At 40.5% G+C, this 23,548-nt stretch overlaps 1 protein-coding gene across 1 annotated transcript in view; it reads right to left on the bottom strand.

Moving 5' to 3' along the window:
• The window catches only part of LOC129635040 (serine/threonine-protein kinase Nek10-like), a 123,224-nt gene that overhangs the window by 20,446 nt on the left and 79,230 nt on the right, over positions 1-23,548 (bottom strand). The window contains exon 11 of the mRNA XM_055557629.1: positions 20,096-20,206. Coding sequence (XP_055413604.1) covers positions 20,096-20,206 — 111 coding nt within the window. The remainder of the gene's footprint in view (positions 1-20,095; positions 20,207-23,548) is intronic.

Below are 23,548 nucleotides of genomic sequence, written 5' to 3' on the forward strand. Positions count from 1 at the left end.
CTTGCATTGAAAGCACTGAGTCTTAACCACTGGACAGCCAGGGAAGTCCTCAGGGAGTAATGGTTTTTTAAATCAGCTATTATGTGCCACACACAGATCCAAACAATGAAAACAATCAATATTGGCTAAATATTGTATTCTTGGGGCTTACTGACTCATTAGGGAGAATTATGACTGTGAAATATATATTTACAAATGTATATTTGTAAAATTGCAAATGTGCCAAACACATTGAAGACCAGGCCTCTGGTTCTAAGAGGTAACAGAGTTTAACTTAGGGAAGGCTTACCTGAAAAAATGGCACTTGTACTGAGAGCTGAAATAAAGAGTAGGAGTGAATAAAAGATGGAGTGGGAAGAACATTACAGGCAGAAGAAAGAGTGTGTAGAGACTTGGGAGGAAGCGGCATGGTAGCTTGGCACTGTGGCCAGTGTACAGACAGCAAAGGGCAAGAGTGGCGTGAGGTGAGGGTGGAGGGAGAGGCAAGGCTTGGACCAGACAGGACTATGAACACCATTGGTAAGGATTTTGACATTTTATACTAAAAGCCCCTTGGACAATTTCTGGTCAGATTTCTATTTTGAAAAGATCACCCGGGATGCAATATATATAATAGCTTGAGTAGGTCTGGGAACACACGGTGAACACAGGCAGGTCAGGAGGAGGCTCCTGCAAACAACGGAGGCCTGGGTTGGACCCAGAGTTAGACAGTGAAGCAGGAAACTGGAAACAGGTGTTTAGAAACATTGGCAAGTCTGGCAAAATGGACTGGAGAACAAGCTAATCAGCAAAGAAATGTAACTCTGCTGCTGCTGCTGCTAAGTCGCTTCAGTCGTGTCTGACTCTGTGCGACCCCATAGACGGCAGCCGACCAGGCTCCCCCATCCCTGGGATTCCCTAGGCAAGAATACTAGAGTGGGTTGCCATTTCCTTCTCCAATGCATGAAAGTGAAAAGTCAAAGTGAAGTCGCTCAGCCGTGTCTGACTCTTAGCAACCCCATGGACTGCAGCCTACCAGGTTCCTCCGTCCACGGGATTTTCCAGGCAAGAGTACTGGAGTGGGGTGCCATTGCCTTCTCCAAGTGTGACTCTAGTGTAAGAGATATAAAGCTTGGATAAAGTGGAAACCAAGAGGAGGAGGAAGACCAAGTATTCCTACTTAATCACAACACCACCACCACGTGCAGCCACTGATTCAGTACTTACTACATTCTAGATATAGTCAATATTCTATTTGGTTCCTACAACTACCCTGTAACTTATGCATTATCCCCATTTCACGGATGAGGAATTTGAGAAGTAATTTGCTCAAAGAGCATAGGTAGTAACTGGCAGAACCAGGGCTAGAACCCAGGTGGTATCACCAAAGACCAAGCAAAACCACCTACACTATGAAGATTCCCCAGGTGTTAATGATTTAGGAGATGCAAGATATAAGGTGGAACAGTTGAGAGTGACCCAAGGTTTAGAGATGGAGCAAAAGGAAAACAGATGCTTCCAGTAATAGTTGATGTGGACAAAAGAAGGAAGAAGGTGGTGAGATCAATTCTGAACACACTAAATGGCAAAGTGAATGCTTACACAGTAGGTAGAAATATGGGTGATACAACAGAACCTTCAAACTAATGGCCTCTTGGGCTGGCTGAGGCTGTGAAGTGGCTCAGACCAGCACTGGGTGGGAGAGCCTCTCTAAACTTATGAATATTTAGCTGACAGGTGTACCTCCCATCTTTGGCATGTATTTGGAAGAATGCATGAGAAACCTCCTTCTGAACTGACAAAATTTGATGTCTATCTGACATCCAATCAAGGTGGCAGAATAAGAAGTGGATCTCATTTCCTCCTACAAATACATCAAAAATATATCTACGTGTGGCACAACTCTCAAAAAATACCTACTGAACACTGACAGAAGGTCTCAGAGAGCCAAAAGTGTAAGAAATACCACCAGATGACAAACTAAGATGAAAGAAAATAATTAAGGAAGTGGCACAGGATCTGCACAACTGGGACAGAGCTGTGAAAGACCAAAGGTTCCCTCACCCTGGAAAACCCCTTTACAGTAGGTAAAGGCTCCCTCACCAGGGGAAACCCCTTTACCTGGTGCCTGACTTCAATGGATTTGTACTTATGGATCTGCACTGGTGGCTTTGTAGTATCTGAGAGACACCAAGGCCAATGTCTGCATTCCCACAGTTGAGGTGGGGATGAGGGCAGTGCCAACAATATTGTTATTTGTGAGCCCACACAACAGGTGACAGTTGACACCACCAACCACACACCTGGATAGACAGCTCCTGCTGAAGAATACTCAGTAATTCCTCTCCAAGTATGAAGGCTCCAATCTCACCTACCTCATACTGCAGCTCAGATATGAATCTGGGGCTTTTGCTCCAAAAACTAAGGAGTAGACCCTGTCCCTGACAGGGCAGTGATAATGAAAGAGCAAAGACGAGGCCCTGCTTACTATCCAGTGCAGGCTATAGTCATCACAACACCAGTCTGCCTACCAAAAGGGTAGTGGCCAGCACATACTGAGGAAAGAGGTGGCAGGCACCCATACTAAAGACAGCCTTTGCACCAAAAATATTAAACCCATGCAGGCTACACAGGAACTCTCCCGCATAAAAATAGCCCTCCAAGACCACAGTAGATAACTGTTTCTCATAAACTCATAGAGTCAGAGGAATACAAGTAAATGAAGAAGCAGAGGAACCACTCCTAAATAAATGATCAAGAGAGTTCACCTGGAAGAGCAAACAATGAAACAGACCTCTTCATTCTAATAGACTGAGTTCAAAAAGGAGGTAATAAAAATACTGAAGGGATGAATAAAACCTATCTGTAGAAATGCAGGTTACTATAAAAAGAAACAATAAACTATGAACAGAAACCAAGAAAAATTAGGAAATCATTTGCTGAGATGAAAGCTGAACTAAAGGTAATAAATGGAAAATTGAATAATACAGAACAAGTAAGTGATCTGGAAGATAGAATAATGGAAATCATCCAATCAGAATATCAGAAAGAAAGATGAAAAAAAAAATGAAAGCAACATACAAGACCTTTGGAATAATATAAAGTGTGCCAATCTATGCATAATAGGTATTTCAGAAGAAGAAGAAATAAAAACAGGGAGATAAAATATATTTGAAGGATTATGGCTGAAAACTTCCCAAGCTAAAGGAATCAGATATCTAGGTACCGGAAGCATAGACAGTCCCAGACAGGTGAACCCAAACAGATCTATAATTAAAATAGCAAAAGTTAAGGAGAGGATTTTAAAGGCACCAAGAAAAAAGCAAAGAGTTAACTACAAGTAAACCCCCATAAGACTCTCAGCTGATTTCTCCACAGAGATGTTATAGGCTAGGAGTGGCAAGATATATTCAAAGTCCTGAAAGGGAAAAATCTGCAACCTAGGATATTTTACCCAGCAAGATTATAATTTAGAATAGACGTAGGGATAAAGAATTTCTCAGACAAGCAAAAGCTAAAAGAATACAGCAGTAGTAAACTTATTCTAAAAGAAATTTTAAAAAGTCAAAAGAAGCAATAATCTATAGGAAATAGAAAAATCACAATCGGACATATAAATAAGTCAATATACAGACTTAAAAAAAATAGAAAATAATTTGTGAAAGTGATAATATCTACAATGAACAGCAAAAGGATATACATGATGATGTAAAAGAGGACATCAAAATCATAAAATGTGGAGGAAGAGAGTAAGAAAAATGTATATTTTTTTAAAAGAATGTGTTTGAGTCTATATGACTATCAGTCTAAAGCAAGTAGATATAGAAATGGGTTAGCATACTTGAAAAACAGAGTAATCACAAATGAAAAAAATACAATAGATTCACAAAAACCAAAAAGAAAGGAACTCAAGCATAATACAAAAGAAAACCATCAAACCACAGAAGAAAAGGAAGGGAACCAAAAAGAAATGTAAAGTCAACTGGAAAACAAGGAATAAAATGGCTATAAATTACATCCAAAAAACCCAGAGTACACATTCTTTTCAAAGGCAAACGAGACATTCTCTAGGGTTGGCCACATACTAGGACACAAAACAAGCCTCAAGACAAATTTAAGAGGATGGAAATTATTTCAAGCATCTTTCTTGACCATGATGGCATGAAACTAGAACTCAACCACAAAAAGAGAAATAAGAAAAAATGATTCAGTTCAGTTCAGTTCAGTCACTCAGTCGTGTCCGACTCTTTACGACCCCATGAATCGCAGCATGCCAGGCCTCCCTGTCCATCACCAACTCCCGGAGTTCACTCAGACTCACGTCCATCGAGTCAGTGATGTCATCCAGCCATCTCATCCTCTGTTGTCCCCTTCTCCTCATGTCGCCAATCCCTCCCAGCATCAGAGTCTTTTCCAATGAGTCAACTCTTTGCATGAGGTGGCCAAAGTACTGGAGTTTCAGCTTTAGCATCATTCCTTCCAAAGAAATCCCAGGGCTGATCTCCTTTAGAATGGACTGGTTGGATCTCCTTTCAGTCCAAGGGACTCTCAAGAGTCTTCTCCAACACCACAGTTCAAAAGCATCAATCCTTGGGCGCTCAGCTTTCTTCACAGTCCAACTCTCACATCCATACATGACCATGGAAAAATCATAGCCTTGACTAGATGGACCTTTGTTGGCAAAGTAATGTCTCTGCTTTTGAATATGCTATCTAGGTTGGTCATAACTTTCCTTCCAAAGAGTAAGCGTCTTTTAATTTCATGGCTGCAATCATTATCTTCAGTGACTCTTTGCAACCCCCTGGATTATATAGTCCTTGGAATTCTTCAGGCTAGAATACTGGAGTGGGTAGCCGTTCCCTTCTCCAGGGGATCTTCCCAACCCAGGGATCGAACCCAGGTCTTTCGCATTGCAGGCAGATTCTTTACCAGCTGCGCCACAAGGGAAGCCCTGAAAAAATGATTACAAGTAGACTAACAATATACTACTAAAAAATCAATGAGTCAGTGATGAAATCAAAGAGGAAATTTATAAAAACCTTGAGACAAATGATAATGAAAACACAACCATAGAAAAATCTATGGGATGCAGCAAAAGTAGACCTTAGAGGGAAGTCCATAGCCATACAAGCCTTCCTCAAAGAACAAGAAAAATCTTAAATAAACAACCTAAACCACCACCTAAAAGAATTAGAAAAAGAAGAAAAAATAAAACCTAAAGTAGCAGATGGAAGGAAATAATAATGATCAGAGAAGGAATAAATCAAATAGAAACTTGAATAGGAAAAAAAAATCAGTACAACAGAGAGCTAGTTATTTGAAAGGGTAAACAAAACTACCAAACCTCAGACCAGGCTCACTAAGAAGAAAAGAGAGAGGATCCAAGTAAACAAGGTAAGAAATGAAAGTGAAGAAATAATAACTGATACCACAGAAATACAAAAAAACGGAAGAGAATACTATTGTGAGGGTAACAGGCAGGAAGGCCAGGGGTCTCCAAACAGAGGAAATAGGCTGAAAGTGTCAAGACATTTTTTCTTTCTCTCTTAAGTGGCAGGAGGAAGCAAACTACAAGTATTAGATTTTTCCCCCTTCTCTATACAAACTTTATAAGAGGTTTCTTTTAAAATTCTGTATTGCCATAATGACACCTGGTTTCAACTGAACTCTTCTCAAACCTTGAGCTAACCAATGCATTTTTCTTATGGAAAAGCTTTTCTTAAGTTATGTTAATGAACTATACATATACCCTAGACTCTGTCTTCAAGTTGCTTCTGCCTAAGACTCAGAACTGACTTGAAAAACCAGTATATTTTACTCATGCAAATGTTCTCTTAAACTATGTTAATGAGACTATGTATTTGCTTGGAAACCTGCTTTTCTTCAAGATTCATGTCAATTGTTTTATGGCCCAGGACAACTCACCTTGTGCCAATGTTATCCCAAAATGCATGTTGCAGGTGAAAGGCCTGGTGCCAGTCTCTGAGTTTTGAGACACTGCCTTTCTCCAGCTAGCAGCCTGCTAGTAGCTATATCGGAGAAGGCAATGGCACCCCACTCCAATACTCTTGCCTGGAGAATCCCATGGACGGAGGAGCCTGGTAGGCTGCAGTCCATGGGGTCGCTAAGAGTCAGACACGACTGAGCGACTTCACTTTCACCTTTCATTTTCATGCATTGGAGAAGGAAATGGCAACCTACTCCAGTGTTCTTGCCTGGAGAATCCCAGGAACAGGGGAGCCTGGTGGGCTGCCATCTATGGGGTCACACAGAGTCGGACACGACTGAAGCGACTTAGCAGTAGCAGTAGCTATATAACATCCAGCTAAAGATTAACAAGGGGGCACTCTTTCTGCCCCCTTCTGATGTCTATGTCAGAAGCTTTGTCTATACACTTTAATAAAACTTTATCACACAAAAGCTCTGAGCAATCAAGCCTCGTCACTGGCCCCAGATTGAATTCCTCTCCTCCACAGGCCAAGAATCCTGGCATCTTTCATGGCTCAGCAACAGCCTTTCACTATGAACAACTATATGCTAACAAACTGGACAACCGAGAAGAAATGGACAAGTTTCTAGGAACATACAGTCCACCAAAACTGAATAAAGAAGAAATAGATAATTTGGACAGAACAATCACTAGAAGTGAAACAGAATCTGTAAAACAAACAAACAACTTGCTGCAAACAAAATTTCAGGCTTCACTGAGGAATTCTACCAAACATATAAAGAAGAATTTATATTAAAACTTTTCAAACTTTACCAAAAGACTAAAGAGGCAGGAACACTCCAAAGTCATTCTTTGAAGCCACCATCACCCTGATATCAAAACCAAACATAGATACTATGGACAAAGAAAATTACAGGCCAATAATTTTGATGAATATAGATATAAAAATTATCAATAAAATATTATCCAACTGAATACAATAACACACACAGAGAAGATCATAAACCACAACCAAGTGGGATTCATCCCAGGGTCACAAGGATGTTTTGATGCATGCAGATTAATCAATATGATACTCTACACCAATAAAAGAAAAGACAAAGATGCAAAGAAAGTATTTTATAAAATTCAACACATATTCATGATATAAACTCTCACCAAAGTGGGTATAGAAAGAACATATCTCAACATAATAAAAGATAATTTGACAAATCCATAGCAAACATAATACTCAATGGTGAAAAGCTGAAAACATTCCTGCTAAAACCTGGAACAAGATAAAAATGCTATCACCACTCCTCTTCATGTTGGAGTTGGAAGTTCAAAGCACAGCAATCAGACAAAAGAAATAAAAGGTATCCGAAATGGAAGGGAAGAGGTAATTTCATCATTTTATACAGATGGTAAAGATTCTGCACAAAAGACTCCACACACAAACTACTAGAACTTATCAATGAATATAGACTCCACACAAAATCTACTAGAACTTATCAATGAATTCAGCAAGGTAGCAGAATGCAAGATTAACATATCAGTTGCATTTCTTTACACTATGATGAAATATCAGAAAGAGAAAGTTAAAAAAAAAATTGCATCAGAAAAATACCTAGGCATAAACCCACAAAGGAGGTGAAAGGCTTATACATTGAGAACTATAAAACATTCATAAAGGAAGCAGAAGATGATTCAAAGAAATGGAAAAATATTTAATGCTCTTGAACTGGAAGAATTAATATTGTTAAAATGGACCATACTACCCAAAACAATCTACAGATGTAATGTTATCCCTATCAAATTACCCATGACATGACTTGTTCTATAAAACTAGAACAAATAATCATAAAATTTATATGGAATCATAAATGATGCAGAATTGCCAACAATCTTGAGGAAAAAGGACAAAGCAGGAAGCATAACCTTCCAAGACTTCACACAATACTACAAGTCTATAGTAATCAAAACAGCATGGTATTGGCACAGAAACAGATATATGTATCAATGGAACAGAATACAGGGCCCAGAAATAAACCTATACACCTACAGTCAATTAATCTTTGAAAAAAGAGGGAAGAATATAAAATAGGAAAACTTTCTTCAGCAAATGATGATGGGAAAGTTGGAAAGCTGCATGTAAATCAATGAAGTTATAGCACACTCTGCCACCATACACAAAAAACTCAAAATGATTTAAACACTTAAATATAAGACGTGATAGCATAAAACTCCTAGAAGAGAACATAGGCGAAACATTCTCTGACATAAATCATACCAATGCTTCCTTAGGTCATTCTCCCATGGCAATAGAAATAAAAGCAAAGAGAAACAAATTCAGTCAGTCAGTTCATTCGCTCAGTCGTGTCTGACTCTTTGCAACCCCGTGAATCACAGCACACCAGGCCTCCCTGTCTATCAGCAACTCCCGGAGTTCACTCAGACTCACGTCCATCGAGTCAGTGATGCCATCTAGCCATCTCGTCCTCTATCGTCCCCTTCTCCTCTTGCCCCCAATCCCTCCCAGCATCAGAGTCTTTTCCAATGAGTCAACTCTTCGCATGAGGTGGCCAAAGTACTGGAGTTTCAGCTTTAGCATCATTCCTTCCAAAGAAATCCCAGGGCTGATCTCCTTCAGAATGGACTGGTTGGATCTCCTTGCAGTCCAAGGGACTCTCAAGAGTCTTCTCCAACACCACAGTTCAAAAGCATCAATTCTTCAGCACTCAGCCTTCTTCACAGTCCAATTCTCACATCCATACATGACCACAGGAAAAACCATAGCCTTGACTAGATGGACCTTTGTTGGCAAAGTAATGTCTCTGCTTTTGAATATGCTATCTAGGTTGGTCATAACTTTCCTTCCAAGGAGTAAGCGTCTTTTAATTTCATGGCTGCAATCACCATCTGCAGTGATTTTGGAGCCCAGAAAAATAAAGTCTGGCACTGTTTCCACTATTTCCCCATCTATTTCCCATCAAGTGATGGGATCTGATGCCATGATCTTCATTTTCTGAATGTTGAGCTTTAAGCCAACTTTTTCACTCGCCTCTTTCAATTTCATCAAGAGGCTTTTGAGTTCCTCTTCACTTTCTGCCATAAGGGTGGTGTCATCTGCATATCTGAGGTTATTGATATTTCTCCCGGAAATCTTGATTCCAGCTTGTGTTTCTTCCAGTACAGCGTTTCTCATGATGTACTCTGCATATAAGTTAAATAAGCAGGGTAACAATATACAGCCTTGACGAACTCCTTTTCCTATTTGGAACCAGTCTGTTGTTCCATGTCCAGTTCTAACTGTTGTTTCCTGACCTGCATACAGATTTCTCAAGAGGCAGGTCAGGTGGTCTGGTATTCCCATCTCTTTCAGAATTTTCCACAGTTTATTGTGATCCACACAGTCAAAGGCTTTGGCATAGTCAATAAAGCAGAAATAGATGTTTTTCTGGAACTCTCTTGCTTTTTCCATGATCCAGCGGATGTTGGCAATTTGATCTCTGGTTCCTCTGCCTTTTCTAAAACCAGCTTGAACATCAGGAAGTTCACAGTTCACAGATTGCTGAAGCCTGGCTTGGAGAATTTTGAGCATTACTTTACTAGCATGTGAGATGAGTGCAATTGTGCAGTAGTTTGAGCATTCTTTGGCTTGCCTTTCTTTGGCAATGAAAAATGACCTTTTCCAGTCCTGTGGCCACTGCTGAGTTTTCCAAATTTGCTGGCATATTGAGAAACAAATTGGACCTAATCAAATATATAAGCTTTTGCACAGCAAGGGAAATCATAAATGAAAAGATATCATATGGACTAGGAGAAAATAGTTGCAAACAATGCTGCTGACAAGAAAATAATTTCCAAAATATACAAATAGCTCACACAACTCTGTAAGAAAAAACATACAACTCAATCAAAAAATAACAGAAGACATAAATTGACATTTCTCCAAAGAAGACATACAGATGGCCAATAGGCACATGAAAGGATGCTCAACATTGCTACTTATCAGAGATGTGTAAGTCAAAATTACAATGAGGTAACACCTCACATGGGTCAGAATAGCCATCAAAAAATTATACAAGCAATAATTGCTGGAGAGGGTGTGGAGAAAAGAGAACACTTTTACACTGTTGGTGAGAATGTAAGTTGGTGCACACTATGAAGAACAATATAGAAGAACATGAAGAACAATATGAAGAACAAAGACGAGAGGAGTTACCCCGCGTCTGAGGTCATGGGTGGCGGCTGGGAGGAGCTACCCCACCCCCCCTCGCCCGAGGCCAGGGGCGGCAACAAGAGGAGTTACCCGGAGCCGTGGCTGCGCGGTCGCAGGAGGGCCTAGAGGAGCTATCCCACATTGAAGGTCAGGAAGGGCAGTGGTGAGGAGATACCCCTCGTCCAAGGTAAGGAGTAATGGCTGTGCTTTGCTGGAGCAGCCATGAAGAGATACCCCACGCCCAAGGTAAGAGAAACCCAAGTAAGACGGTAGGTGTTGCAAGAGGGCATCAGAGGGCAAACACACTTAAACCATACTCACAGAAAACTAGTCAATCTAATCACACTAGGACCACAGCCTTGTCTAACTCAATGAAACTAAGCCATGCCCATGGGGCAACCCAAGACAGGTGGGTCATGGTGGAGACATTTGACAGAATGTGGTCCACTGGAGAAGGGAATGGCAAACCATTTCAGTATTCTTGCCTTGAGAACCCCATGAACAGTATGAAAAGGCAAAATGATAGGATACTGAAAGAGAAACTCCCCAGGTCAGTAGGTGCCCGATATGCTACTGGAGATCAGTGGAGAAATAACTCCAGAAAGAATGAAGGGATAGAGCCAAAGCAAAAACAATACCCAGCTGTGGATGTGACTGGTGATAGAAGCAAGGTCTGATGCTGTAAGGAGCAATATTGCATAGGAACCTGGAATGTCAGGTCCATGAATCAAGGCAAATTGGAAGTGGTCAAACAAGAGATGGCAAGAGTGAATGTCGACATTCTAGGAATCAGCGAAATGAAATGGACTGGAATGGGTGAATTTAACTCAGATGACCATTATATCTACTACTGCGGGCAGGAATACCTCAGAAGAAATGGAGTGGCCATCATGGTCAACAAAAGAGTCCGAAATGCATTACTTGGATGCAATCTCAAAAACGACAGAATGATCTCTCTTCATTTCCAAGGCAAACCATTCAATATCACAGTAATCCAAGTCTATGCCCCAACCAGTAATGCTGAAGAAGCTGAAGTTGAATGGTTCTATGAAGACCTACAAGACCTTTTAGGACTAACACCCAAAAAAAGACCTACAAGACGTTTTAGGACTAACACCCAAAAAAAGATGTCCTTTTCATTATAGGGGACTGGAATGCAAAAGTAGGAAGTCAAGAAACTCCTGGAGTAACAGGCAAATTTGGCCTTGGAATACAGAATGAAGCAGGGCAAAGGCTAATAGAGTTTTGCCAAGAAAATGCACTGGTCATAACAAACACCCTCTTCCAACAACACAAGAGAAGACTCTATACATGGACATCACCAGATGGTCAACACTGAAATCAGATTGATTATATTCTTTGCAGCCAAAGAAGGAGAAGTTCTATACAGTCAGCAAAAATAAGACCAGGAGCTGACTATGGCTCAGTCCATGAACTCCTTATTGCCAAATTCAGACTTAAATTGAAGAAAGTAGGGAAAACCACTAGACCATTCAGGCATGACCTAAATCAAATCCCTTATGATTATACGGTGGAAGTGAGAAATAGATTTAAGGGCCTAGATCTGATAGATAGAGTGCCTGATGAACTATGGAATGAGGTTCGTGACATTGTACAGGAGACAGGGATCAAGACCATTCCCATAGAAAAGAAATGCAAAAAAGCAAAATGGCTGTCTGGGGAGGCCTTACAAATAGCTGTGAAAAGAAGAGAAGCGAAAAGCAAAGGAGAAAAGGAAAGATATAAACATCTGAATGCAGAGTTCCAAAGAATAGCAAGGAGGGATAAGAAAGCCTTCTTCAGCAATCAATGCAAAGAAATAGAGGAAAACAACAGAATGGGAAAGACTAGGGATCTCTTCAAGAAAATCAGAGATACCAAAGGAACATTTCATGCAAAGATGGGCTCGATAAAGGACAGAAATGGTATGGACCTAACAGAAGCAGAAGATATTAAGAAGAGATGGCAAGAATACACAGAAGAACTGGACAAAAAAGATCTTCACGACCCAGATAATCACGATGGTGTGATCACTGACCTAGAGCCAGACATCCTGGAATGTGAAGTCAAGTGGGCCTTAGAAAGCATCACTACAAACAAAGCTAGTGGAGGTGATTGAATTCCAGTTGAACTATTCCAAATCCTGAAAGATGATGCTGTGAAAGTGCTGCACTCAATATGCCAGCAAATTTGGAAAACTCAGACGTGGCCACAGGACTGGAAAAGTTCTGTTTTCATTCCAATCCCAAAGAAAGGCAATGCCAAAGAATGCTCAAACTACTGCACAATTGCACTCATCTCACACGCTAGTAAAGTAATGCTCAAAATTCTCCAAGCCAGGCTTCAGTAATCCGTGAACTGTGAACTTCCTGATGTTCAAGCTGGTTTTAGAAACGGCAGAGGAACCAGAGATCAAATTGCCAACATTTGCTGGATCATGGAAAAAGCAAGAGAGTTCCAGAAAAACATCTATTTCTGCTTTATTGACTATGCCAAAGCCTTTGACTGTGTGGATCACAATAAACTGTGGGAAATTCTGAAAGAGATGGGAATACCAGACCACCTGACCTGCCTCTTGAGAAATCTGTATGCAGGTCAGGAAACAACAGTTAGAACTGGACATGGAACAACAGACTGGTTCCAAATAGGAAAAGGAGTTCGTCAAGGCTGTATATTGTCACCCTGTTTATTTAACTTGTATGCAGAGTACATCATGAGAAACGCTGTACTGGAAGAAACACAAGCTGGAATTAAGATTTCCAGGAGAAATATCAATAACCTCAGATATGCAGATGACACCACCCTTATGGTAGAAAGTGAAGAGGAACTCAAAAGCCTCTTGATGAAAGTCAAAGTGGAGAGTGAAAAGTTGGCTTAAGGCTCAACATTCAGAAAATGAAGATCATGGCATCCGGTCCCACCACTTCATGGGAAATAGATGGGGAAAGTGTGGAAACAGTGTCAGACTTTATTTTTCTGGGCTCCAAGATCACCGCACATGGTGACTGCAGCCATGAAATTAAAAGACGCTTACTCCTTGGAAGGAAAGTTATGACCAACCTAGATAGCATATTCAAAAGCAGAGACATAACTTTGCCAACAAAGGTTCGTCTAGTCAAGGCTATGGTTTTTCCTGTGGTCATGTATGGATGTTAGAGTTGTACTGTGAAGAAGGCTGAACGCCAAAGAATTGATGCTTTTGAACTGTGGTGTTGGAGAAGACTCTTGAGAGACCCTTGGACTGCAAGGAGATCCAACCAGTCCATTCTAAAGGAGATCAGCCCTGGGATTTCTTTGGAGGGAATGATGCTAAAGCTGAAACTCCAGTACTTTGGCCACCTCATGCAAAGAGTTGACTCATTGGAAAAGACTCTGATGCTGGGAGGGATTGGGGGCAGGAGGAGAAGGGGACGACAGAGGATGAGATGGCTGGATGGCATCACTGACTTGATGGACGTGAGTCTGAGTGAACTCCAGGAGTTGGTGATGGACAGGGAGGCCTGGCGTCCTGCGATTCATGGGGTCGCAAAGAGTCGGACACGACTGAGCAACTGATCTGATCTGATAAAGAACAATATAGAGGTTCCTCAAAACACTAAAACTAGAGTTGCCATACGATGCAGCAATCCCTCTCCTGGGCACCTATCTGGATAAAACCATAATTCAAAGAGGTGCATGTGCCCAAAGTTCACAGCAGCACTATTTACAATAACTAAAACACAGAAGCAACCTAAGTGTCCCTCAACAAATGAATGGATAGAAAAGATGTGGTAACATAAATATATAGTGAAATAGTACTCAGCTGTATAAGAGAATGAAATAGTGCCATTTGAACCAACATGGATGAACCTAGAGATTGTCATCTAAATGAAGTCAGTCAGAAAAAGAAGGACAAATTCACATGATATCACTTATACGTGGAATACAAAATATGACACCAACAGACTCAGAGACTCAGAGAACAGACTTGCAGTTTGGAAGGGGGAGTGGGGTGAGTGATTGTGGTGTTGGAGAAGACTCTTGAGAGTCCCTTGGACAGCAAAGAGATCCAACCAGTCCATCCTAAAGGAAATTAGTCCTGAATATTAATTGGAAGGACTGATGCTGAAGCTGAAACTCCAATACTTCAGCCACCAGATGCAAAGAACTAACTCATTTGAAAAGACCCTGATGCTGGGCAAGATTGAAGGCAGGAGGAGAAGGGGATGACAAAGGATGAGATGGTTGCATGGCATCACAGACTCAAGACATGAGTTTGAGTAAACTCCGGGAGTTGGTGATAGATAGGGAGGCCTGGCGTGCTGCAGTCCATGGGGTCGCAAAGAGTTGGACATGACTGAGTGACTGAACTGAACTGAACTGTACCACTGTATTGGTCATTTGAGAATATAGTACTTTTCAGGCAAAAAACTAAATAAAAGAAAATAAAATTTGTAGGAGAAACTACAAATGTAACCCTCACTAAATTCTCTAAATTATACCTTCTTTTCCATATCATAGGGCTTCCATGGTGTCTCAGATGGTAAAGAGTCTGCCCACAATGTGAGAAAACCAGGTTTGATTCCTGGGTAAGGAAGATGCCCTGAAGAAGGAAATGGAAACCCACTCCAGTAGTCTTGTCTAGAAAATCTCATGGATGGGGGAGGCTGGCAGGCTACATTCCATGGGGTCGCAAAGAGCTGGACACAACTCAGTGAGTAACACTTTCCCATATCATAAAATAAGGCTATCTTTGCTGTAGAACAACTACATAAACAGTTTGGAACCTAATCAACTGAGATAGTACTCTGAAGAAAATTAAGCATAAATGAAATTATTAACAGGTACCAGAAGTGAGAAATGTTTTGATGTCTTTTATCACCCTTCTCTTGTCAATCATCTTATCTTTTCTTTATGTTTTTCTTGTCCTCTTTGACTGAATTACATAACATTTTAAGACATAGAATATTGCTTGATTTTCATTTTTTCCCTAACCTACAGCTCTTTTCTGTTAGTATTTATTAGACTTTATAGGTCACTTTGTTAACAGAAAGGTCCAGTATTTATGCTCTCTACTTTCTTAGGCTTAAATCTGAGAGGTTGATCAGATGCAGATTCAAGTGTTTGGCATGTACACTTCGCAGGTGTGCCATATACATCCATCAGGAGGCATATACTGTCTGGTTGCTCCTTTTTTTGTGATACCAGCAGCCAGTAGTGATCATGTCAGATCCATTATTTCATTCAGGGACTGCAAAATGATAATTTTTTTTATTCCTTCAGTATGTATTAGTTGAAGTTCTTTGATAATGAGGAAACTCCCCCTCATCAATTTAGTTACCTGGAGAAAGAATTCATAAGGGAAAGGCAGAATAAATGTTTTATTCTTTTCTTTTTAAAATAATTTTTAAAATAATGAGTTGGTCACTTAGCATCTTCCAAAGGTAATTAATGAGGGATTTTTTTTCACTGTTGTGATTTCTTGGATTTGAACATTAATGCTTTCAATTAATCGTGGTGAGTGATGCTGACTGATGCTTTAATTATCTAATAGTCTGTGGGGGACCTCTTTAAAGTTGGCTCCTGAGTCCTGTTGACACACCTGCAGTTTCCCTGACAGCATCCTTGCTATTTAATCTGTAAACAGAGTAAAGATACTCTAACATGATCATGTTCAGTTCCTGCCCTGCCGCTGCAATGGGCTGTATTTCCAAAGCCATGGGTGCAAAGGGAACACACTGCTGCTTGCTTTATTTCTAGATCATTTTAGTGAAATTTAGGGAATATGTTCCTTTTTAAAAAAGATAAGATCTGTCATGAATTAATACTGATTCATATTGATACTTCTAGTTTGAATTAGTATTTTCTGTTTTGTTTCTGTTACTCATTTCTCCCATGCTGAAAACCCTCGTTCTCAAAGACAGTTGCTTAGGTGCTTTACTCACCCTTCAATCCTAGCCATGATTGAGCAGACTGGACTGAAGACACTTCAGGTGAGTCATAATTGGAGAGCTTAATTTCTTGGAAAAGGGCTCTGCCATGTTTTGATTCCTCTGTACATCCTACTGGGTCTCGGGCTACTCATAAGTCAGGCGCAATCATCCCATAATGACTCCTTTAAACTTAATTGGGACATGGAGTCCCTGGATTTTAGAATAAGCTTCAGAGGGGAGGGTAGAAATCATACTGCCTTTGTGTGCTCTCACCACTGGCCTGGGCGATCCTCTGTGATTGTACAGGGGACGACAAAGCAATTTCTAGACAAAAATTGTCACTAACTAAAGATTACATCAGAAAGGGGGGAAATATGTCACAAACTTCCCTTGTTTAGATTGAGATTGGAGGCAGGAGGGCTTTCTTTTTCAAGGAGAAATATATAAATATATTATATCAATATTTATATATCAGTAAAGAACAGAACCACAGTATAGGATATGTTACACAGAATATGTGTATCAATCTAGAATTTATTCTCTATCCAGCAATTATCCATTAATATCTACCAGGCACTGTGTATGACTCTGGGGAGTCAAAGATTACCAAATTTACTCACTACCTTTGGGTAAACAGAAAAGGCAGGCTGTTTGAATAATAAGCTATTTAAAACACAATGATATGAGTGAAAAGGTGATTGAAGCATAGAGAAAGGGGAGATTAATTCTAGACAGGAAAAGTTAAGAAAGCTGTTTACAGAGAATTCGGTTAATATCCCAGGCATAGGATTTCTTTACCTCATGGGAGGTGAGGCCTGATGGCAGGGTACGAACCACCATAAGGGTAAGAACCACCACACACATAGTATCAGATGAGGAGGGCACAGCACTCTTCATAGGATAATTTAATCTGCATCTTAACAAAGTTGAAAGCAATGAATCTATGCCCCGCTCTGGTTTACTCATGCCCCAGAACAGGACCAGAATGTGGCAACCTGTGACAGCAAAGAGGAGGCAGACAAGGTAGGGGTGGGGGCATAACAAAAGAAAAGGAGAAAAGAGAAGGACACCAAGGAAAGGATGCAAAACTGAAAACCCAAGTCACAAAGAAGCAATGATTTATTCTAAGGACAGGCCTGCTGGGATCACAGAGCAGGGACAGGTTGCATCACCCTCAAGCCTCATTTCATGGCAGGCATATTCCTCTCATGAAGCTAGGATCTCAAAGTAAATGCATGTACAGACTGGATTATTCTGTACATCATTGTAATAAGAACATAAAACTTGGCAAAATGTAATATTTTATAGGGGATTTGAACTTTTATCTTTTAAAAATCTATTTATTGGGGTCTTCCCTGGTGGTGCAGTGGAATGCAGGGGACACAGGTTTGATCACTGGTCTGGGAAGTTTCCACATGCCATGAAGCAGCTAAGCCCATGAGTCACAACCACTGAGTCTGCACTCTAAAGCCTGCGAGCCTCAGCTACTGAGCCTGTGCACTGCAAATACTGAAGCCCATGCACCCTAGAGCTGGTGCTCTGCAACAAGACAGGCTGACCCAGAGGAGACAAAATAAATCAATTTATTGGTATTCATGATGTAATATGTGAATATCATGCAATAAATATCTGAAGTCTCCTCCACCTCTATTGTGATTTCCCCTATCTTTGTTTCTCAGCCTTATTTGCCAAGACAATCCAAAAGATCTCTCTACTAGATGAGGTAGGGTTTATAGTTTGTTTACCTGCAGGAATGCATTTTTATCCACATCCCCTATTTGTGTATGTGCAGATACCACTGATGTAAGGCAAAGAAGCAAAAACATACTTCTTGTATTTCTTATCAAACAGCCCATATGACTGTCAGGGTAACTGACAGCACCTTGGGCCCGTGTGGCTCCTCCTGTCCTCCCCCTGACCTCACTCAGGACTGTACTGGCCAGTAAGTCACATCTCTGTTGTCAGGGCCTTAGTCGTTAAGAGAAGTTTTTTAATAATCATCATGACCAGGTGGCCTCCATGCTCTGCTAGTCCCCAAAGACAATGATAAAGATGTTGGTTGAGGTATTCCTTGTGCCTATGTGACCAGTTATCAATTCATAAACTTGACTTAGGAAGGCATGTCCTGTTTCCGAGCACCAACCCCCCACACCCTAAGTTAACTATAAAATCGTCCCAGTGGCTCCTCGAAGGTGTGGAGAGCAGCTGCAAATGCTTCTGGGTCATTGTCCACCTGATCTCCATCCTACCTTGTAGGTTTGCTGTTGTTCAATCACTAAGTCATGTTGGACTCTTTTGCAACCCCATGGACTGCAGCCTCTGTCCATGGGATTTCCCAGGCAAGAAACTGGAGTGGGTTGCCATTTCCCTCTGCAGGGAATCTTTCTGACCCAGGCATCAAACCCATGTCTCCTGTATTGGCAGGCAGATTCTTTACCGCTGAACCACCAGGGAATTTCACCCTGTAAATTACTCTGGAACAAATTTCATTATTTGTTGCCTGCCTTGTTTATCGGTCTCAAGATGCCTTCTCAGTTCAGTGGGCACTTTTGGCTCCCTCCATACTCCAACACTGCCCAGATTATGAGTTGATTTATGCTACAGATTGGATACAGTAAAATTTTCAAATAAACCTTAAATAAAAAGTTCATTGGCAGCATGCCTGAGCCAAAGTTTAAGTATATTCTGTTGTTGTTCAGTCACTAAGTTGTGTCTGACTCTGTGACCCCATGAACTGCAGCATGCCAGGCTTCCCTGTCCTTCGCTGTCTCCCTAAGTCTGCTCAAATTCATGTCCATTGAGTCAGTGATGCCATCCAACCATATCATCCTCTGTCGCCCCCTTCTCCTCTTGCCCTCAATCTTTCCCAGAATCAGAATCTTTCCCAATGAGTTGGCTTTTGCATCAGGTGGTCAACGTATTAGAACTTCAGCTTCAGCACCAGTATGTGCTGAAACTTTTTAAAAATACACAAAATTGGAACAGGATCAAGCATCTTTACACCAGTGGGTCCAAGCTGTTTGGCCTGTGTCATTCTGGGACAGGAGAACAGAACCTGTGACCATCTCCAAGGCCTATATCAGAATGGCTACCAACAAGGTCAAAAGGATACCCTTTCGCCAAGTTGTGTTAATCAGAAATAAAGTTTTCTTTCCATCGGGGGTTGATTTAACCTCTTGGTGATTTAGTTTTCTTATGTAAGAATAGGAATATTTACCAGCACCCAAAGTGTAGGAGACTCTCTAATGTCAAAGAAAAAAAGAACTTTAAGAAATGGCTCATTTCACCTTCTTAAGTGATAAAAATTATGACCTCAGATGCTTAAGTGACTTGTTCAGGGTTGCAAACTTCAATTTATGAGCTTGGTGAAGAATATTCCAATAAAGATTGGAATATAATTCTCTAAAAGGACATATATATTTGTTTATATTAAAGATATTTAATAACATTTCTTCTTAGGAAACATACAATAACACTGAAAGAACTTTCTATTAGTCTTCTGAGGTTGATGGCTTCAGAAATAAAGGTGAGAAAATTAGAGGCAAAGACACATCCTTGATTTAATATCTTAAGTATGCTATGGTCTCAGTGCTCATGTTCTCTCAAATTTGTATATTGACACTAATCCCCCAGGAGGGACCTTTGGGAGGTAATTAGGCCATAAAAATAAAGCCCTTATATAAGTGTTCTTATTAAAAGTACCCTTATAAAAGAGGCCTGGAAGAGCTCCCTTACCTTCCTCTGCCACGTAAGGATATAGCAAGAAGTTGACAGTCTGAAACCTGGAAGAGGTTACTAGACTCAACTATTCTGGCACCCTGATCTTGGGCTTCCAGATTCCAGAATTGTGAACAATAAATTCCTGCTGCTTATAAACTCACAGTTTTTGGTATTTTTACTATAGCTGCCCAAATGGGCTAAGAGAAACATTGATAACATGCTTTAGGAAAGGGCAGAGTTTAATAGAGGATTCAAGCATGGGAGGATAAAATTTAATTCATATGATGTGCTTTTGTTAGTAAAAGAAGAATTTCTATACGTAGAATGCTGTACCTTTTTAATTTCAGATTTCAAATTACAAGGGTTACTCTGCTGGCTGAAGAGGGATTTCTTGAATCTCTCTATAATCCTTCTTTTCAAGTTGTGGTGCAAAGCTGGAGGAAGCTGCATAAAATGAGAAAATCATAATAAGCACATCATTAACAATGCATAGCTGACTCTCAAGAAGCATTTGTGATGGTAACAATATTCATTCAATAGGACTAAAGAAGAATTTTAAATTTTACTCCAAATAGCATGATTTGATACTACAATTTTTCAGTCTACAATCCAGAAAAAATATTTTACTGTGTTTTCTTTCAAAAGGTTACTTCTAATTATATTACTGTTCTTTCATTTTATTGATGTTATTTTTCACAGAACTAAACTACATATTAGTTGCACATATAAACTGAATTTTGTAAATAACAGACTTACAAGGAAAGATGTATTCTATGAAAGAAGAAAGAGAGAAATGAATATGTATACATTAGGGCTCAGTCAGGATGAATTAGATTTAATAAATAAGTAGTAGGAAGCCACTATTTGGGGTAGAGAAGGGAAAGTATCATGAAAAGCACTTTTTAGATTTGATAATTTCCTACTGTTACCCACCAGAAGTTTCCACTTCCCTAAGTCAAACACCACAAGGCAGAGCTGGTGCACGACGTTTCAGTTGCGGCCCAGTGTGATTCTACCTGTCAAAGGGAAGGGCAGCAGTCTTTCCTGACATGCCTTATTGTCCGCTACAGCGCCAGTGCGTCCTTGAAGTGCCTTACCCTGGTTCTGGCAACTAAACTGATATGCCTCTAGTTAACTTAGAATTGCTTTTACTACTCCTGATAGCTTGAATTGACTTTCATAAAACCTTTCTTGCATGAGTCAATATTCAGTCAACTTAAGATTCACATATGGGGCATCACAAGGGACAGTACCCTATCTTTAAAGTTTTCATGAGGAATTAAAATTTTTGCACAGAATGGTAACTCATGCATGGTTTAACTGCAGATGACATAAGTACAGGTAAATATACATATATATTATAAAACTAAGAATGAAATGACTACCTATAATTTGTATGTGCCAGGCACTATTGTTCTCTTTTGTGGGCATTAGCCCACTATTTTTCTTGACAATAAACTTATAAATCAGGAACTATTGTATAGGTGAGTAAGTCAGACTGTATATAACACCCAAGATGCTTTCTGAGTCTCCCAGCTCTACTTCTGCTTGCGAGCAAACACCACCATCACTAGCATTACACTAGTACAACACTTGACGAACATTTCACATGCTGCAGTTCCCTTATCTCAGAGTCCCATAGGCCACCCGAATGCTGAAACTGAGTCTAGGAGAGAGAATGACTCCCTCAACATCACAAGTCTAAAAGTGTGGTTTTTGTTTGTTTTCATCATTCCAAAGTAACAGAAGAAAAAAATAAAATCTTGTATGTTTATATAGTAGGTTTCCTCAAACATAATATATGGATTCTTTCTGAGGAACTATATCCTCTAGTGTCTCCAAAAAATACATTGGCAGACCGTCAGTAGTGAGAGGGTAACAGGCAGGAAGGCCAAGGGTCTCCAAATGGAGGAAATAGGGTGCAAGCATCAGATATTTTTCTCTTAAAATTCTGTGTTGCCATGACAATAACTGGTTCCACCTGAACTTAACTTCTTTCTAACCTTGAGCTAACCAATGCGTTTTTCTTATGGAAATGCTTTTCTTAAGCTATGTTAATGTATTATGTATTTGCTTTGTATTTTGCCTTTCTTCAAAATGGTTCCAACTAGACTAACTTTTTTTCTTTTCTCAAACCTTGGGCTGATAATAGCTCAACAAAACAGTATTCATATCAATTGTTTCATGTCTGGGGGATGACACACCTCATGCCATCCTATCTCAAAAATGCATATTGTGGGAGAGGGGCCTGGTGAAACTCCATCAGCCTTGAGGTGTCTCTCTTATCTGATTAACAGCTTCCTAACAGACATTCAGAAAACGAAGATCATGGCATCTGCTCCCATCACTTAATGGGAAATAGATGGGGAAACAGTGGAAACAGTGTCAGACTTTATTTTTGGGGGCTCCAAAATCACTGCAGATGGTGACTGCAGCCATGAAATTAAAAGATGCTTACTCCTTGAAAGGAAAGTTATGTCCAACCTAGATAGCATATTGAAAAGCAGAGACATTACTTTGCCAACAAAGGTCCATCTAGTCAAGGCTATGGTTTTTCCTGTGGGCATGTATGGATGTGAGAGTTGGACTGTGAAGAAGGCTGAGTGCTGAAGAATTGATGCTTTTGAACTCTGGTGTTGGAGAAGACTCTTGAGAGTCCCTTGGACTGCAAGGAGATCCAACCAGTCCATTCTGAAGGAGATCAGCCCTGGGATTTCTTTGGAGGGAATGATGCTAAAGCTGAAACTCCAGTACTTTGGCCACCTCATGCGAAGAGTTGACTCATTGGAAAAGACTCTGATGCTGGGAGGGATTGGGGGCAGGAGGAGAAGGGGATGACAAAGGATGAGATGGCTGGATGGCATCACTGACTCGATGGACGTGAGTCTGAGTGAACTGCAGGAGTTGGTGATGGACAGGGAGGCCTGGCGTGCTGCGATTCATGGGGTCGCAAAGAGTCGGATACGACTGAGCAACTGAACTGAACTGAACTGAACAGACATAAAACATCTGGCTAAAGACCAGCACGGGGGGCACTCTTTCTGCCCCCCTTCTGATATCTATGTCAGAAGCTTTCTCCATCTCTTTTATACTTTGATAAAACTATTACACAAAAGCTCTGATCAAGCCTCGTCACTGGCCCTGGATTGAATTCCTCTCCTCCAGAGGCCAAGAATCCTGGCATCTTTCATGGCTGAACAACAACCTTTCAGTAGCCCACAGGATCTGCTTTGATAGTGACTCAAATAATATCTTTCCTATCGAAAAAAAGTGATTTGACATATTACTGTTTAAAAGAAGATTTCACTAAATTCTAAACTGTTCAACATATCATCAAAATAAATACACAGAATGTAAAATTCTCTTGTTGTTGTTGTGCAGTCACTCAGTCATGTCTGACTCTTTGTGACCACATGGACTGAAGCACTATCTGGGCTTCCTTGTCTTTCAGTATCTCCCAGAGCTTGCTCAGACTCATGTCCATTGAATTGATGATACCATCCAACCATCTTATCTTCTGTTGCCCCCTTCTCTTCTTGCTCTCAATCTTTCCCAGCATCTGGGTCTTTTCCAATGAGTTGGCTCTTTGCATCAGTGGCCAAAATATTGGAGTTTCAGCTTCATCATCAGTCCTTCCAATGAATATTCAGGGTTGATTTCCTTTTGGATTGACTGGTTTGATCTCCTTGCTGTCCAAGGGACTTTCAAGAGTCTTCTCTGGCACTACAGTTCGAAAGCATCAATTCTTCAGCACTCAGCCTTCTTTATGGTCCAACTCTCACATCT

Source organism: Bubalus kerabau, chromosome 20 (genome assembly GCF_029407905.1).
Source record: "Bubalus kerabau isolate K-KA32 ecotype Philippines breed swamp buffalo chromosome 20, PCC_UOA_SB_1v2, whole genome shotgun sequence".
In the NCBI taxonomy this organism is placed as follows: Eukaryota; Metazoa; Chordata; class Mammalia; order Artiodactyla; family Bovidae; genus Bubalus; species Bubalus kerabau.